The 18,543-nt window shown below is 46.7% G+C and overlaps 1 protein-coding gene across 1 annotated transcript; it reads left to right on the top strand.

Annotated features, from left to right (window-relative positions):
• Positions 1–703: 703 nt before the first annotated feature.
• Positions 704–14,398, top strand: LOC136620124 (uncharacterized). The gene is made up of 4 exons (XM_066594843.1): positions 704–1,081; positions 1,158–2,571; positions 8,971–9,123; positions 14,079–14,398. Exons 1-4 carry the CDS (start codon positions 1,046–1,048, stop codon positions 14,396–14,398), a joined length of 1,923 nt encoding a protein of 640 aa, XP_066450940.1. The 5' UTR covers positions 704–1,045.
• Positions 14,399–18,543: the final 4,145 nt, after the last annotated feature.

Genomic DNA, 18,543 nt, shown 5'->3' with positions numbered 1-18,543 from the left:
GAAATTTGGCATGAGCATTGATTATGTCATAAATAGGAAAAGCTAATGGGTCCCAACTCCATTATTCAATTCTATGCGCAAAAGAATTAGCGTCCAAATTTTACGTGCGGAATGTCATTTTCTCACTTTCCGGTGTCATAGAAACGGGAAATTTGGCACGAGCATTGATTATGTCATAAATAGAAAAAGCTAATGGGTCCCAACTCCATTATTCAATTCTATGCGCAAAAGAATTAGCGTCCAAATTTTACGTACATAATCTAAATCTCTCACTTCCCAATGTCATAGAAACATGAAATTTGGCACAAGCATTGATTGTGTCATAAATATGAAAAGTTAATGGGTCCCAACTCGATTATTCAATTCTAAGCGCAAAAGAATTAATGTCCAAATTTTAGGTACGTACAGTTAGGGCCAGAAATATTTGGACAGTAACACAATTTTCCCCATGACATCATGACAGCATACGCTGGAGGTTGCTCACCTGCTGACCTGAAGAGACAGGAAGAGGCAGAGTATAAAAAGCACCTCCCCTCCACCAACACCAGTGTTTTTCCTGTCCCTTCAGGACAGCAACGGCAGAGCTCCAGCAACGCTGTCCCATGCCGGAGGAGGACTTACCGGCGAAGCGGCGGCGTGGTTTTTTCGGGCAGCCCTGGTAAACCCAGTGGGAAGGACCCCATCTGGGAGCTTTCCGGGGACTGCGTGGGCCGGGGCCCAAGTACGGGTTTCCGGCACCACTGCGGCCGTCATTTCGGGCGGCGGCCGCCATCTCCGGTGGGCCGGGGTCCAAGTACGGGCTGCCGGCACCACTGCGGCCGTCATTGCGGCGGCGGCCGCCATCTCCGGGTCCAGGGCCGACAGGAGCGCTCCAGGGGGCGTGGTTTCGGATACAGCGCGGTGACGTCGGACGCTCCGCAAAGGGGGCGTGGCCTGGCGCGGCCGGCGCCAAATTCAAAAATCTGCTGCCCCTGCATCAGCTGGTGGTGTTTCTCCACGCTAAGGAACGATCCTAAGCACAGGAAGCGTTCCTGCAAGGCGCAAGATGTCGACCAGAGAGGACCCAGAGACCCTCCTAACTGTAAGTGGTCCAGTGGACCAACCTACACCTGCACTACATACACTTCCCGACTAACAGAGTTTCCCTTGTCTTACAGGACAGGGATACTCAAAAACCGAGGGAGGCTAGACGCAGGAGTAAAAAATGTCCAGTATGTCTAACCAAACTCGACGACTCCTGCACAAAAACGTTATGCGCTACCTGCTCCGCAAAAATTATGCAGGAGGAAAAAACTTCCCTTATGGCCGAAATTCGGTCAGTCGTCCGAGAAGAAGTGCAGTCCTCCCTCTCGGACCTCCAACCTGGGCCTTCCGGGGTTACACGCAGGTCGGTTCCGGCGGTGTCTGAGTCTGACTTCGACATAGCGGAAGATGTGGATTTTGACGGGGAAGTGACGCAGGAGGACAAGAAATATCTTTTCTCTACCGCGGACATGGATCAACTGCTAAAAGCAGTACGCAGGACCATGCAGGTGGAGGAAGATGTGCAGCAACCCCGCACAGTCCAGGAGGATATGTTCGCGGGGTTACTCCCGCAACAAAAATCTTCATTCCCCGTAAACGCCACACTCAAGCAGCTGATTCTAAATGAGTGGGAGAGCGTGGATCAGGCTCCGCTAATCCCCAGGGAATTTAAAGAACGCCTGTTATTTCCGGGAGATGAAGTGTCCTTTTTGGATGAGATACCTAAAGTCGATACTGCAATTGCCATGGTATCCAGAAAGTCCGGGTTGCCCTTTGAGGATACGTCCCACTTAAAGGACCCGTTGGACCATAAGGTGGACACATCCATGCGTAAAGCCTGGTCTACCTCCGGTCTCATCATGAAAGCTAACATCGCGGCCACTTCCGTGGCTCGTTCCATGGCAATCTGGTTGGACCAATTCGCAGCCCTAGTCGACCAAAAAGCCCCTAGGGAGGAGTTCGCAAGTGGCATCCCTCTGCGGCGAATGGCAACAGGGTTCCTGGCGGATGCCTCGATGGAAACAGTCCGTCTCGGAGCCCGCATGGCAGCCCTATCGAACACCGCCAGAAGGGCAGTGTGGGTGAAAGAGTGGTCAGGGGACGCAGCGTCCAAAAATAGGCTATGTACCCTACCGTTCCGGGGCGGGCGTATATTCGGACCAGACCTGGATCGTCTGCTGGAGAAAGCAGCTGACAAGAGTCACGGACTGCCTGCCACCAGACCACCCAAGAGACCCTTCACCCCTCATCCCTCGTCTACGTACGCCGGGAAGGGGAAGACCGGAAGATGGTCTTATCCAAAGGGCGGAAGGGGTAAGACTTTAACTTTTGTCCCTCAGCCCATACTTTCGGGCCCGGTAGGGGGTAGACTGGCTCGCTGTTCCCATAGCTGGCGTAATATTACAACTAACGAGTGGGTACTGCACCTAGTGGCGGAGGGGTACAGGATCGAGCTACTATCCCGCCCCCCGGACAGGTTTATGATAACCCCAACCCAGTCTCCAGGCCTAGAACAGGCTCTGTTGGAGGGCGTACGGAACCTGCAGGGTCTCAGCGCGATTATCCCAGTCCCTAAGAAGGAACAGGGAAAAGGCTTCTATTCCCCCCTCTTTCTGGTTCCCAAACCAGACGGCTCCCACCACACCATTATCAATTTAAAACAACTGAATAAATTCATTGAATATAGGAGATTCAAAATGGAAACCATTAGAACTGCAACTCCTTTAATTGCCAGGGATAACGTAATGGCTACAATAGACCTCAAGGATGCCTATTTTCATATCCCTATTTACGCCAACTCACAAAAATTCCTGAGATTTGCGCTGAGGGTGGAGGGGGAAATCCGCCACTTCCAGTTCGTCTGCCTACCATTTGGAATCTCCTCGGCTCCGCGAATTTTTTCCAAGGTCGTGATGGAAATGGTGGCCTTCTTACGAAATCAGGGTGTCATGATCATCCCCTACTTAGACGACTTCCTGTTGGTGGCAGATTCCCCGTCTACTCTGAGATCACACTTGGAGTCCACATTGCAATTATTTAAGGAGCTTGGCTGGATTGTTAACGAGTCAAAATCCAACATGGAGCCAGAAACCAGGAAGAAATTCCTGGGTGTCATCCTGGATTCCAGTCTACAAAATTCGTCCCTTCCTCCCCTAAGAAAACATCTTATCATAGAGGAATGTTCCAACCTATATAAAAAACATAGGGTAACGATAAGAGACGCAATGCGGATCCTGGGACTAATGACTTCGTGCATCGGCGTGGTCCCCTGGGCCCAATTCCACAGTCGCGGACTCCAGTCACTAATTCTCCAGAATTGGGACAAGTTGCAGGCTTCGCTTGATCAGACAATCCCTATTCCTGCGGAAGCCAGAGCTTCACTCCGTTGGTGGGTGTCGTCGGACAACCTGTCTCAGGCATCCGATTGGAATTTGGACCCGGCCGTAATAATCACGACCGATGCCAGCGCCAAAGGGTGGGGGGCCCACTTTGAAGGCGGTTATGTACAGGGGGCCTGGGACGTTCACGAGAAAGCTAGCTCATCGAACTTTAGGGAACTTAAAGCTGTATGGAAATCCCTGCGTAGCCTGCAAACACGATTAGTGGCGAAACATGTGAGGATCTTCTCAGACAATATGACAACAGTATCACTCATTCGCCACCAGGGTACCACCAGGAATCCTCCACTACAACGACTGGCGGGGCGGATCCTTCAATGGGCGGAAGGCACAACAAAGTCCCTATCGGCTTTTCATATAAGAGGAGCCGAGAACTCAGCCGCGGACTTTTTAAGCAGAAAGAAAGTGGACCCAGGAGAGTGGGAACTCCATCCAGAGGTGTTCAGCCTTCTTGTGGAGAAGTGGGGGGTACCAGAAGTAGACCTCTTTGCGTCAAGCGCAAACACCAAATGCCGGCTTTTCTTTTCCAGAGGCGCAGAGAAACAGGCCTTGGGCACAGACGCTCTCTCTCACCCCTGGGATTGGGACCTAGCGTATGCCTTTCCCCCTCTACCACTAATCCCGCTTCTGCTAAGGAAATTACTGCAGTCAACCCTAACAGTAATTTTTGTAGCACCATATTGGCCCAAAAGACCGTGGTTCCCCCTCCTGAGATCCCTGTCAGTGGGAGAGCCCTTCCACCTTCCAACAAGACCGGACCTACTGTCGCAGGGCCCTCTTCTTTACCCGGAAGTTCACAAGTTCAGGCTTACGGCCTGGAGCTTGAGCGGGTAAAGTTCCTAGGAAAGGGTCTTTCCCCTAAGGTTATTTCCACCATTAGCGAGAGCCTTAAACCCTCGACACACAAAATCTACTCCAAAGTCTGGAAAAAATTTTCGGAGTGGTTAGGCCAGGACATCCAGCAGCTGGATCAGCCAGACGTCCGGAAAATCTTAGATTTTCTCCAGGCGGGCCTGGATAAAGGTTTGAGTCCGAATACACTCAAAGTCCAAATTGCGGCCTTGGGGGCATTCTTCGATCTCGCGCTGGCGGAGCACAGGTGGATTAGGAGATTTCTTAGAGGGGCGAGCAGATTACATCCATTCACACGGGCCACGGCACCACCCTGGGATCTAACCATAGTCCTTCAGGCCTTATGCGACCCCCCCATTTGAACCGATTACGGATCTATCCATCGCCTGGCTGACATACAAGGTAGCCCTGCTTGTGGCAGTTACGTCAGCCAGACGCGCGGGGGAAATCCAGGCCCTCTCACGAAGGGCCCCATATATGACTATCCACCCGGACAAAATAGTTTTTTCTTTAGACCCATCCTTCCAGCCTAAAGTATTGTCAGATTTCCACAGGGGCCAACCAATAGTTATTCCAGCCTTTTGCCAAAATTTCAAAAATGCAAAAGAACAAAAGCTCCATAATATAGACGTCAAAAGAGCGGTACTAGCGTACCTCGAGGCAACAGAAAGTTTCAGGAAGTCTGACAAACTTTTCGTTCAATTTCAGGGGCAGGCCAAAGGAAAGGCCGCTTCTAAAGATGCGATCGCCAGGTGGCTCAGGAGAGCCATCCAGGAGGCTTACAAGGCCAAGGGCATCCCCCCTCCAGAAGGATTGAAGGCCCACTCAACGAGAGCGGTGGCATCCTCTTGGGCGGAGAGAGCGCACGCGTCGATTGAGCAAATCTGTAACGCAGCCACATGGACTTCAGGCCATACTTTCATCAAACATTATAGGCTGGACTTTAAATATAGTCAGGACGCATCCTTCAGTAGGAAGGTGCTCCAAGCCGTAATCCCTCCCTAAAAAGCCCATGCCACTTATTTGGTATTCCTCCAGCGTATGCTGTCATGATGTCATGGGGAAAACGGGAATTTTTTCTTACCGATAATTCCCTTTCTGGAAGACATCATGACAGCATACAGGCTTTTTTCCCCCCCTTACCAACATCGTTACCCTAGTTTGTCCAACACATGAGGTAATGTGTATGCTTTAACTTTGTTTTCTGAGGTGTGTGATGTCAATAAAAACACACCTTCTGGTTAAATAACTGGTCACTGTGGTCATTTGGAACGCACTGGTGTTGGTGGAGGGGAGGTGCTTTTTATACTCTGCCTCTTCCTGTCCCTTCAGGTCAGCAGGTGAGCAACCTCCAGCGTATGCTGTCATGATGTCTTCCAGAAAGGGAATTATCGGTAAGAAAAAATTCCCGTTTTCGCGAGTTGGGCTCTGCATGCCACCGCATTGGATTTGAAATGAAGCCTCTACAACAGAATTCAAGTGCAGATTGTAACGTTTAATTTAAAGGGTTGAACAAAAATATCTGATAGAAAATGTAGGAATTGTACACATTTCTTTACAAACACTCCACATTTTAGGAGCTCAAAAGTAATTGGACAAATAAACATAACCCAAACAAAATATTTTTTTTTTCAATATTTTGTTGCGAATCCTTTGGAGGCAATCACTGCCTTAAGTCTGGAACCCATGGACATCACCAAACACTGGGTTTCCTCCTTCTTAATGCTTTGCCAGGCCTTTACAGCCGCAGCCTTCAGGTCTTGCTTGTTTGTGGGTCTTTCCGTCTGAAGTCTGGATTTGAGCAAGTGAAATGCATGCTCAATTGGGTTAAGATCTGGTGATTGACTTGGCCATTGCAGAATGTTCCACTTTTTTGCACTCATGAACTCCTGGGTAGCTTTGGCTGTATGCTTGGGGTCATTGTCCATCTGTACTGTGAAGCGCCGTCCGATCAACTTTGCAGCATTTGGCTGAATCTGGGCTGAAAGTATATCCCGGTACACTTCAGAATTCATCCGGCTACTCTTGTCTGCTGTTATGTCATCAATAAACACAAGTGACCCAGTGCCATTGAAAGCCATGCATGCCCATGCCATCACGTTGCCTCCACCATGTTTTACAGAGGATGTGGTGTGCCTTGGATCATGTGCCGTTCCCTTTCTTCTCCAAACTTTTTTCTTCCCATCATTCTGGTACAGGTTGATCTTTGTCTCATCTGTCCATAGAATACTTTTCCAGAACTGGGCTGGCTTCTTGAGGTGTTTTTCGGCAAATTTAACTCTGGCCTGTCTATTTTTGGAATTGATGAATGGTTTGCATCTAGATGTGAACCCTTTGTATTTACTTTCATGGAGTCTTCTCTTTACTGTTGACTTAGAGACAGATACACCTACTTCCCTGAGAGTGTTCTGGACTTCAGTTGATGTTGTGAACGGGTTCTTCTTCACCAAAGAAAGTATGCGGCGATCATCCACCACCATTGTCTTCCGTGGACGCCCAGGCCTTTTTGAGTTCCCAAGCTCACCAGTGAATTCCTTTTTTCTCAGAATGTACCCGACTGTTGATTTTGCTACTCCAAGCATGTCTGCTATCTCTCTGATGGATTTTTTCTTTTTTTTCAGCCTCAGGATGTTCTGCTTCACCTCAATTGAGAGTTCCTTTGACCGCATGTTGTCTGGTCACAGCAACAGCTTCCAAATCCAAAACCACAGACCTGGAATCAATCCCAGACCTTTTAACTACTTAATTGATTACAGGTTAACGAGGGAGATGCCTTCTGAGTTAATTGCAGCCCTTAGAGTCCATTGTCCAATTACTTTTGGTCCCTTGAAAAAGAGGAGGCTATGCATTACAGAGCTATGATTCCTAAACCCTTTCTCCGATTTGGATGTGGAAACTCTCATATTGCAGCTGGGAGTGTGCACTTTCAGCCCATATTATATATATAATTGTATTTCTGAACATGTTTTTGTAAACAGCTAAAATAACAAAACTTGTGTCACTGTCCAAATATTTCTGGCCCTAACTGTAATCTAATTCTCTCACTTCCTGATGTCATTTTATATGAAGGAAACGTCGCATGGTTACCTCCACGTGGTGTTTCCTGGGTAACGCAGAGAACTATGCAAAATGGTGAACATATGTTTTTCCTCAGTATCTCTAAAGTAACCACGACTTCATAAGATTTTCCGTGTGAACACCAGATAAACACCAGTACCAAATTAACTCGGGCGAAGCCGGGTATATCAGCTAGTATATAAAAATAATATATCTAATCTATTGCAATGCATGTACATTCCATATAGGTTGGCATAAAGTCAAAGTGGCACATTTTTATCTAAGATTGAAGTTTTGCACACTGGTCTTAGATAAGTGATGAGGGAATGAAAGCGCTGCGGAATACGTTGGCGCTATGCAGATAAAGATTATTAAATTAAGATGCACACGAGCCTCTTATTACATTTGTTCCATCTTAGGCCGACCTTGTGACTTCTGCTAAAATCTACAGTCTATAGATCCTGCTGTAATTTGAACTATAAATTAGGCCAGTTTCTGGTATTTGACAGGTGGCCCCACTTCCTTCCAGAAAACATTGCCCATTTTTTTCAAAAGTGTCAAGGGTGGTGTAAAATGCAGAAAAGACGCCTATTTCGGGGCAAGTAGGATTTGTGCACATGTTTACGACTTTTAACCCCTTCCCGCCCCATGACGTAAGGGTACATCATGGGAGCGGGGTACTTCCCGCAAAATGACGTACCCTTAAGTCATAGGGACAGGGCGAGATCATAGCAGATCTCGCACTATCCCGCAGCGGGAGCCGGCTGTCACTAGTAGCCGGCGTCCCGCTGTGACAGCAGAGGACATTGGAGATGCGCCCCCCCCCCCCCTGCTGTTAACCCCTTCTGCGACTCCAGGCAGCTCTTGCGATGTTATCACGAGAGTCCGGCTGGTTGCTATGGCAACAGCGCACCAGATACCGGCGTCCTGTATTGCCATAGCCTGTGATCGCTATAGTAAGCGATAAGGCATGGCAGGAGAGAGAGGGCTCCCCCCTGTTCCCCGCTGCTACCCCCCGCTCCGCCGCTCCTCCCCTGGCGCCCCCCGAATCTTTTCACCCGAGTACTGAAGTACTCGAAAATCGCGGTGCTTGATCGAGTAATTACTCGAAATGAGTACGTTCGCTCATCTCTATTCGCCACACAAAAAACAAGCCCTCATACGGCCGCGTCGATGGAAAAATAAAAAAGTTATGGCTTTTGAAAAATGGGGATGAAAAAATACCGAAAATCGTTTGGTCCTCAATGCCAAAATAGGCCGTGTCATTAAGGGGTTAAAGACCAGAATTCTGGCATAAACTCATTTACGAATTCCTCCCATTATTTCAACATCTTCCGCAGGGACACAACACTAATCCATTGATTTCCAGGAGGAAGTAACTGAGGTACAGCACAAAGTGGAGTACTAAGAAAAGTTGCTCTGGCATTGTTTGATAGGGAATATAACTACCGTATTTACTAAAGCAGATATGTTGGGATGGCTAACAGGATAGCACTGGGCTCCTTTACAGGTTGCATATATGGTATCTCAACCCCTGCATACACTACAAAATGTCAGTGACATGCTCTGTTTTTTTGGTTGTTTTTTGTGTGTTTCACTTGGCTGTCTCTTTCATGAGTTGTCTTTTACTCCCACATAGATGTAAATGAATGCCAGCTTGGGATGCAGAACTGCCACGGTAATGCTACTTGTGTCAATATGTTTGGCTCTTATTCTTGTTATTGTATGGATGGCTACGAGGACCGCTCTCCCGCTGCTCCGGGGACTGTGTGTGTCATTTCCAAGGCTGCAAGTAAGTTCTTAACTTTCAGATTGCATCTTAAGCCCCTCTTATATAGGACAGCAGTCCTATATTAAGCTAAAAGCCATGAGGGATCTAGTATACCGAGTGTCTTGTAACTTAGTTGTTTCTATGCATCCTACTATTATAGCCCAGGAATTTCCTGTCCATATAAATGTGGCAATGATTGATTTGACCGGTGGAAAACATTGGTGGGAAATGTCTCTCAAAACTTGGGCAAAGCAAAAATTGAGAATTTGCCCTTCGCAACCATTAAATTTGATGCTTTAGACCTTTGCAATCCAATTTTGGATTCAGGGTTTCCTAGGGGGGCTCTTTCTGCCATTATACAATGGCGCCATCTGCTGGCTAGAGCAAGTACTGCGGTATGGGAAATGCTGGAGAGGCTCCCGACAACAGAACGGCCAGTGATATACAGTAAGAATACCCTGCCGGACGTCTTCTGATATCAGATTGAAGGCTATACAGCTCCGAATGTCTTCAGACATCAGACGGTGGATTGAAAGGGTTAAAACTCCAAAGGATCTCAGAAAAATAAAGCATGAAATATGATTGCTTCCCGTGGCATGTTGCACTACTTTTCCTCGGCAGCAGTTTAATTTGTCCATTGCACACAGATGTAGCATAAGAAACAAGTATGCCAATAAAGATCTCCGCTGGTCACCCACTGCCAGAACTTCTTAAAGGGGTTATCCTGGGACCTTTTTATTTATTTATTTTTTTTTCCAAAACTACTGCTTCAAAATGCAGGACTAACATAAAGGAAGAGGTACTCTCCCCCTCCACTCCCTCGTCGCTCTTGTTCGGTTTGTGCTCGGTCCTGAAGGTCTTCACTTTTAGGTGCAAGGCGCCAACAGCTGACTTATGTTGGTCCTGTAATCTAAAGAGCTTTTGGAAAATGAAATGTTGCCCGGGTGACTCCCCTTAAAAGGGTTATCCCAAGATTGACTTTTATCACCTATCCATAGGGTAGGTTATAAGTCTGATCGGAGGAAGTCTCAACAGTGTGACCCATACTCATCCTGAGAACAGAGGTCCCATAGTAAGGAAGAGATTGGATGGAGCGATGGTCAAACATGCTAGTTGCCACTCCGTTCATCTTCAATGGGACTACTGGAGATAGCCAAGAGTTGGTACTTGGCTATTTCCATCATCCCCATTGAAATGAATGGAGCTCCAGTGTTCCCCCATTGGTTTTTGTTTTCTAGCACTGCTTGGCTAACTTCACAAACTACCCGTAGAAACTCTGATTGGAGTATACAGTGGTAATATGGAGAGTCTGGAAAGTCATGGCTGCAGCTAAATCGGCACTCTTGTGATGACTTACCTGACTACCCATAGGACTACTGAGGTCATTGTTTAGCTGCAACAGTCGAGAAGGTAATCAATGACATTACTGCTATAGTGCCAGAAGTAAAGACTGCGGGAAGCACCAGGACAGCTGCACTAGAGCAGAGGTGGGATGAGCAGAGGAGTTGTGCTGCTTTTATTCATTACCTGGCTTTATTAAAATTGCTGGTGCTACTGGTGTGACGCAGGGTATTGAGCTGCGAGTATTTTGCAACGACCTCTGATGTAAGTGACATCTACAATGTGTTATGTTATAGCATTCTTGTGTGAAAAGACGCTGCTCCTATAGGGCATAAGAGGTGGGGACCTCCAGAGAGTGTTCTATAAAATTAAAATGGGCTATGTTCTCCTCGTAAGGACCCGTATGGAGTCACATGGAAGAAAGAAAGGGCTACATATATAATTTCCTCCCTTCCATCCTATGCTTCACCGGGGGTTTACCCCTCCTCCCCCAAGATTGTGGGTTTGTTCCCCCCCCCCCTTTTGTGTCCTTTCCTTCTCCCTCTTCTTATCCCCTCCCTCCTCTTTCTCCCATCATCCTCCCCCACCTCCTTTCTTGTTACTTTTGGCTTTTATTCCGTAACCTCCCCAAACAGCTACGTGTTTAAGAAGAACTACTCTCCCTCAGATAGAGCTGGGTGGGGTTTATGGAAGGGCTGGAGTCATACATGAGTATGAAATAATGGAGAGGTAAACGGGAATATCCTTTAACCCCTTGAGTGGCAGGTTTTCTACCACCCTGTCGTGCCCACCAGGGCAGGTTTTTTAAAATGGTCTAATCATTGAATTTCAACTAGTTTTGCAGTTGCGTCTCAAGAGCCATAACTTTTTCATTTTTCCATTGACATGGCCATATGAGGGCTTGTTTTTTGCGGGACAAGTTGTGATTTTTTTTAAACAGGGGGGAGGAAAAAAAGAAATGGGGAAAAGAGAAAAAAAGGGGCCATGTCATTAAGGGGTTAAATAATGTATTAACTTCCTTCTCTGGGTCATTACGACGCACAAGGATACCACATGTGTGATTGTATTTTTGATTTTTTACAAAGTAAAGGGAGACAAGTGTTTTTTTTATTTTTTTAATAATTTTTTAACTTTTATTTTTTTATTTTTTTTTATTTTTTTTATTTTTTGTCCCTTTAGGGGACTTCCACAGGGACCCATCAGGACCCCTGATCACATTCCGGGGGTCCGATGATGACAGCCCTTTACATGCTGCAGTGACAACCCTTTACATGCTGCAGTCACATAGACTGCAGCATGTAAAGGGTTAACACAGCAGAGATCGGAGGTTTTCTCTGATCTCTGCTGTAACAGCTAGTACCTAGCTGTCCTCTGACAGCTATCAACCAGCTCTCCCTGCCACAGAGACCATCGGCTTGCTTCTGACAAGCCGATGGTCTCTATGGCAACCTGTAAACAAAGCAGGAGGTTGCCGACATGTCGGCAATATCTTCTGCTGGTTTTTCAAAGTCCTGCACTGCTCTATGTGGGTCTGTGCAGGCAGAGCACACTGTCACAGCTTGTGGCATTGTGCTCTGCAGCTCCCATAGTGATACATAGCCCGGAAATCTTCCGGGCTATGTTGCTATGAGCAGTGGAGCTCGTCCCCGGAAATTTTCCGGGCGTGCCACTCAAGGGGTTAATGGGATCCAACCCCACACCCCCTTTAGCGGACAGAACCACCAGACCCTAATTAGGGCTAATAGTATCCCCTCAGTTTGTTCTATACCATAGGCTACCACCCCATGACAGTTTGACAGACCAACCTGGTTTGTTATACTATGTTGAGGGAATCGGGAATGAGAAATGTTCATTGGCATTATTATATTGGTTTACTATTACTGGTTTATGATCTAACTGTGACAAACATGATGTTGATGTTTTGGGGGGGTTGTGTTCCACCCCTTTTTTTTATTATTGGAAAAAAAGAGAAAACATTTATAAATAAAGAACTTATTAAAAAAAAAAGTGGGGGCCTATGAAAGAGTGCACACTTATGACAGTTATATTGCAAATTCATGTAGAGCGTCAAGTACCATATGCCAGGAGGAGGAAATTTGAAGGCGGTGTATATGCCAGTGCATTACCCTGGGTAATGAGAACTCAAAGAATGTATAATGAGTAACCCAGTACTGTCACTTTAAGAGAGCTTATAGTAACATTAAGTCGGGAGCGGTATCATCTCTCCTTGAGGAAAGCACCTAGAAGGTGAGTGAGGACACTTAAAAGGCCATGCATGCTCCTCTGGGTAATATGCAAATAAGGGCGATGGAACAATGCCTCTACAGTGCCACCTATTGGATGGCAGCATTCCTTCAAATCAATGTCCAACTTTTTATACAAGTCTTAACAATGATTGGGAATTGAAATTTTTCATTCCCAATCATTAAGACTTGTATAAAAAGTTGGACATTGATTTGAAGGAATGCTGCCCTCCAATAGGTGGCGCTGTAGAGGTATTGTTCAATCTTCCTTATGTACGTAACATTAAAGTACATGAAGCCTCCTATGGAGTGTAAACATGTTTGATATCGTTCAGTAAAGTTTATTTGAAAAAAAGAGAAAATGCTATCTCTGCCCCAATTTGTCATTGTAGCGACATCATATATCCTGCAACACTGGGCATTACCACCCGCCTGTTACATTGGGGTCTCAGAAAACCCATTTAAACACGCAAAGGGTGGACCTGATGCATATCCCTGGGTTACACACTGTGCAGGTTACGAATAGAGATGAGCGAAGCTACTCAGCCACGCCCCTTTTTCACCCGAGCACCACAATTTTCAAGTACTTCCGTACTCGGGCGAAAAGATTCGGGGGGCGCCATGGGTGAGTAGGGGGTTGCAGCTGGGAGTGGGGGGGAGAGGGAGAGAGAGGGCTCCCCCATGTTCCCCGCTGCCTCCCCCCGCCCCCCCTCCCCCCGAATCTTTTCACCCGAGTACGGAAGTACTCGAAAATCGTGGTGTACGATCGAGTACTCGAAACAAGTATATTCGCTCATCTCTAGTTACGAAGCCAGTACATAGATCAGTTTTTCTGAACTCCAGCACTCCTAACACCTCAGCCTCATTGAGAAGAGTTGGAGCAGCATCGTGCATGCTTGGCCACCACTCTGTTCTATCTATACGTTGCTGTAGACTGATTTTGTGATCAGAAGAGGGGGGCTCGGGATCATAGGGGTCTCTGTGGTGCCCCAATTGGACTTCTATCACCTATCCAATGAGTAGATGATGAAACTCAATCTTGTTGGATCTGCTGTTTCATCACGAAGAGAGTTCTAAGGTTGTACCCATGAAGAGACGTAGTCTTCCATATTTAGCAGATTATGGAGTTTATTTAAATTTTGACTAAATGAACTTTTTTTATAGTTTTTTTTATTGCATGAGAATAAAAATTTGGATGTGGGTTTTTTTTTTCCTCTTCACCAAACTAGATTGGTTGTACAGGCCACTTTGGCTCTCTTTCTAGGATCCTGCTGCTGTACTGTATCTCACTTTGCTCATATGCCATATGTGACATTCTTCTGTATACTATGCCTTTGTATAGACTTCCAGTTCTCATTTCTTAACACCTTTTGCCATTTGCGTTCCTTACAGGGGTCCGTTCACTTACAGAACACTTGGAGATTCTCATTGGTGCCCTTGTTACTGTTGCCGTCTTATTTTTCCTTATCATCTTAATCGTTTGTATTGTCCAACAAAAGAGGCGAGCCAAAGCCAACTTCGGCCTCCATGACCCACGAACAAGAGAGCATGGAGCATGCTTAGGAGGTGATCCTCATGGTGAATTGGGTCAAGGACTTCCCAGTGCCCCTGAAGATTTATCATCCCAACATGACGAGAACCATCAGACCGCCAGGGAGACATCAAGCACGCTGGATCTAACTAAAATAACTGTTGAACAGACAGCATTATAATGGCCATTCTGTTTGGCGGTTCTGGCATATGAATAAGTAATGAAAATGTACTATGCATAATATGTATATACTGTCTATAAATGAATATAAAGCCCTTCACAGAAAATGATGACCCTAAAACTGAATTTTATTTGAATATATTAAAACAAGGGCTCCACCCTCCAACATATAGACGAATATCGGAGACCCAATGTACTGAATATAGACCCAGAAGAGGAAGAACAATTGGAAACCCAGTTCCCAATACAGGGATTGGAAAAGGGATTGGAATCGACGTCAACCTCAGCTCATACTCAGTTAGGGGGTTATCTTGAGTATTGAGCAAAAACCAAAAGCTTGCTAGCTATTCTGGGGATGCCTCTGAAATAACAGCGCAATAGAGGCCCACAGATATAGAAAATGAGATACCAAACTGAAATATGGTGGCTATATCAAAGAAAAACAAGTGATAGCTAAGTGACCAGCCAGTTAATAGAAACAACCTTATGGGACCTCCTCCAAGGTTCCAGATGCAACAGCAACCTCTGCAGCCACTATAGTTACACCTCTATGTAGCACCATTTCTGGATATTACATGACTTGTAAATGTAGTTTTTCACTAGTTCTCTCCTCTTCTTGGTCCATCTGTAATTGTCAGTTTTGCCTGATCGGGTGGGTGGAGACCAACTGTTATGATGTTGCAGCATCCGAGAAGCAGGCCCACAGCTAAGGAGACAGTGGGGTAGAGATGTTAACCTTGTCATAGGGCTCTACCATCTCGGGTAGCTTAGGACCCGACCCCTGTCAGCACTGGGAGAGATTGCAGGGATAGTAACCATGGGCTACCTTAAGTTCAATTGTCACTCGTGACTCCACCAGTCTTTCTCCTGGAGTGGGTCTTGTAGACAAATAAAATAGTCCAACACCAAAAGGATATATTTTGGAACAAAACCAGGAACGGTCAATCTTGTCCATTTACTTAACGTCTCAATAAATTCAATAACAATAGCAGTAATCACAGCATACAAGACTTTCTATCTTGGTGAAACTCATGGGGTATTGAAACAATCCACAGTCCAAGTTATGCAGGTCCTTTCACTCCTGGCAATCACTTTTTCCACCAGCAAAACACTCACTTGTTTTCTTCTCGCTGATGAGCAGTTGCATTCTCTCAGTAATCGGCAGTAGCACAGAGGATTCCTGGGTTGAACGGGCCCAGGCTGAGCATCGGGCAAATGTTTGGCCGCCTCCATGCTCCACACATAAACCGACCTGGCAGCCTCTCTGTAGTGTCTCCTCTCTCTGACTGCACTCAACTGCTGACAGACTGACTTACATTGCACTCTGCAAACACAAATCTTTAGCACAATCACGTGACCACAAAACGATACATTTTCCAGACAGGACAGAACATACCAGACATTAACTCTTTCAGTCCTGCAAACATTCAATACACATACTTGTAATGCACTCCACTGACAAGACATTGACATGAGACAAACATTCTGGAGGGGGCCCTCTAACTCTGGGCCACTACAATGTGTCTCGTAAGTAGCGCACACAGACAAGGAGATCCTGCTCCTGTGTCTTTTTGCAGCATATACTCAGAAGTAACAGCAGCATGGAGGACATTATACAGCAGTACTAAGCAATCTAGCTATGAATCCAGCACAGGGGTGAAATTTAACATTTACTAGAGCCTTCCTGAGCAACATCTGTCTGTCTCTCTCTGCTTCTGCTTGCAGCTGTATCCCGATCCCTTCGTGAGCTGCCGTGAAAGCAGTATAGGGATTTGGGGGTATGAATAAGTAGCTAATAAGTGGAGAAAGAAGGCATTTTATTTTAGTAAGATTGTATTACAAGGTTTCTTTTATTTACTTGTACTACTGATTTATGCAAAGTTTGAGAGTACAGTGTGTATTCAAAACCACTAACCCCCTTTAGTCGCACGAAAATCTCCAGGGCTTGCTGCACTGACCATGCAGTTAAACCCCATAAGAGTTCCATGGACAGCTCTAGTGCTGAAATTTGCAGAGCACTGAGCTGTCATCTGAAATCTTTCAGGGTTTTTACTGCATACTGAGCTCAGCAAGCCCCGGAGCTTTCCCAATGTAATTGTTGCATTCCTTATGCCTCATTCACACAAGCGTTGTTTTGCACGCACGTGCAAACCCGCGCGTCCACGCATGTGCCAAAACACGAGTGAATGAAGCTGCGTGCCTGTTGCCGGCGATGGGGCCACCGCTGCTGGCGGCAGCCCCATTGAAAGCAATAGGATGCTGGCACCCCATACAGTGATTTTCAGGGAAGGGCTTTAAATATATACGCCCTTCTCTGAAAATCATTCCTAGCTGTAGTAAAAAAAAAAATCTAGAATATATATACACACACACACTTACCACTCCGCCAGGGCTCAGGCGCGTCTAGCCACTTCATCTCCGGCACTGTAATGAAGTTCTTTCAGCAGGCGGGCATTTCAAATCCCCGCCTGCTGAAAGGGCTGCGTCTGATTGGCTGAGTGCTCAGCCATTCATTGAATTCAATGAATGGCCGAGCGCTGCCTGTGATTGGCTGAACACTGTGACCAATCACAGGCAGCGCTCAGCTGTCATTCAGATGCAGCCCTTTCAGCAGGCGGGGATTTTAAATCCCTGCCTGCTGAAAGAACTTCATTACAGTGTCTGAGACTAAGTGACTAGATACACCTGAGCCCCGGCAGTGGCGGAGAGATATTTATATTTTTTTTATTTTTTACTACAGCTAGGAATCATTTTCAGGGAAGTCCTTCCCAGAAAATCACTGCCAGGGTTGTTGGCAGCCCATCGCTTTCAATGGGGCTGCCGGCAGCAGCGGTGGCGGCCCTATTGAAACCAAAGACAGAACATCATGATCCTCTGCCAAAGCTGTGGTTTTTCCGAGACTAAGGATAGGGCATTAATATCAGGTCAGTGGGAGAGCACTACTTGTGACACGAGTCAATACTTGGGCCTCTTCCCAGCCCTATAATACCACATTCATCTGTCACATAAACTGAGAGCAGCTCAATCCCATTCAAGTGAATGGGATTGCGCTGCTATTCCAAGAAAAGCCACTATATAAAGTACAGTGCCGTGCTTGGTATGCACTGAATCAGCTGCGGCATTCGCGGGAGCAGCACAGCCTCTTCAAACAGCTGCGCGGCAGGGGTTGCAATCGGCAGATTCCACTGATCTGATATTGAAGACCTACCTGACTATAGTTTATCAATATCTTAATTGTGGAAAACCCCTTTAACTCTTATTGCTTTAATGTATATAAATGAACAAAAATGCAGCAACTTTGAAAATGGTCATGATTACCAAGCGCTACAAATTTAGGGCGCTTGGTCCTGGGCTTTACACCCGTATCAACATAAATATCTGGCATGGGTTTAAAGCTTCTGCAATCTAGTAGGAGCAAGTCCGGTGCTTAGCTGTCTGACAGCCAGGCTCCTGCTCTAATGGCTGGGAGCAGAGAAACCTCTGTTCCTGACTGTTTAACCCACACGTCAAACCCAATGCCTACGGCTCGAATCTTGTCCATCATCTTATTTTATGTGGCCTGCTGGCTGTGAAGCGACCTAACAGACATGCCACTCACCCAGCCTGCAGCTCCAGTCCGGGGCAGGGTCTGTGACCGCTGACCTCTCCCCTCGGTATCTGCATGCGCTGTTCTGTATGCACCGCAGACTTGGATGCGAGAAGGCAGTTGTCACAGACTCAGCCCCCTGCTGCCAGACCGGAGCTGCACGCTGGGTCAGTGGAATGCCTGTAGAGATGCTGGCTGGTCGCTATTACTACTGGAGCCGCTACGGGGGTCACGATTATTACTGGGGTCACTATGGGGGTCTCTATTACGACTCTGGCCACTATGGGTGTCACTATTACTATACAATCTTACAATTATAATTGGCCCTTCGATGGCAGCCATACGGCTAATGTAGCCCCCAGTGAAAATGAGTGTGACACCCCTGGTTTAACCTCTTCCATGCTGTGATCCATAGGGATTAGAGATGAGCGAGCATACTCACTAAGGGCAATTGCTCGAGCGAGTATTGCCCTTAGCGAGTACCTGCTCGCACAAGGGAAAAGGTTCGGGTGCCGGCGTGAGGGAGCGGTGAGTTGCGGCACTCAGCGTAGGGGGAGAGA

This window comes from Eleutherodactylus coqui, chromosome 3, assembly GCF_035609145.1.
Source record: "Eleutherodactylus coqui strain aEleCoq1 chromosome 3, aEleCoq1.hap1, whole genome shotgun sequence".
In the NCBI taxonomy this organism is placed as follows: domain Eukaryota; kingdom Metazoa; phylum Chordata; class Amphibia; order Anura; family Eleutherodactylidae; genus Eleutherodactylus; species Eleutherodactylus coqui.
Note: the sequence above shows the minus strand (reverse complement) of the source record. Positions and strands in the feature narration are given on the sequence as shown.

Coding starts and splice junctions, on each gene's coding strand:
- LOC136620124 (XM_066594843.1), top strand. CDS start 1,046: ATGTCGACCAGAGAGGACCCAGAGACCCTCCTAACT. Junction 1,082..1,157: donor ACCCAGAGACCCTCCTAACT/GTAAGTGGTCCA, acceptor CTTGTCTTACAG/GACAGGGATACTCAAAAACC. Junction 9,124..14,078: donor TGTCATTTCCAAGGCTGCAA/GTAAGTTCTTAA, acceptor CGTTCCTTACAG/GGGTCCGTTCACTTACAGAA.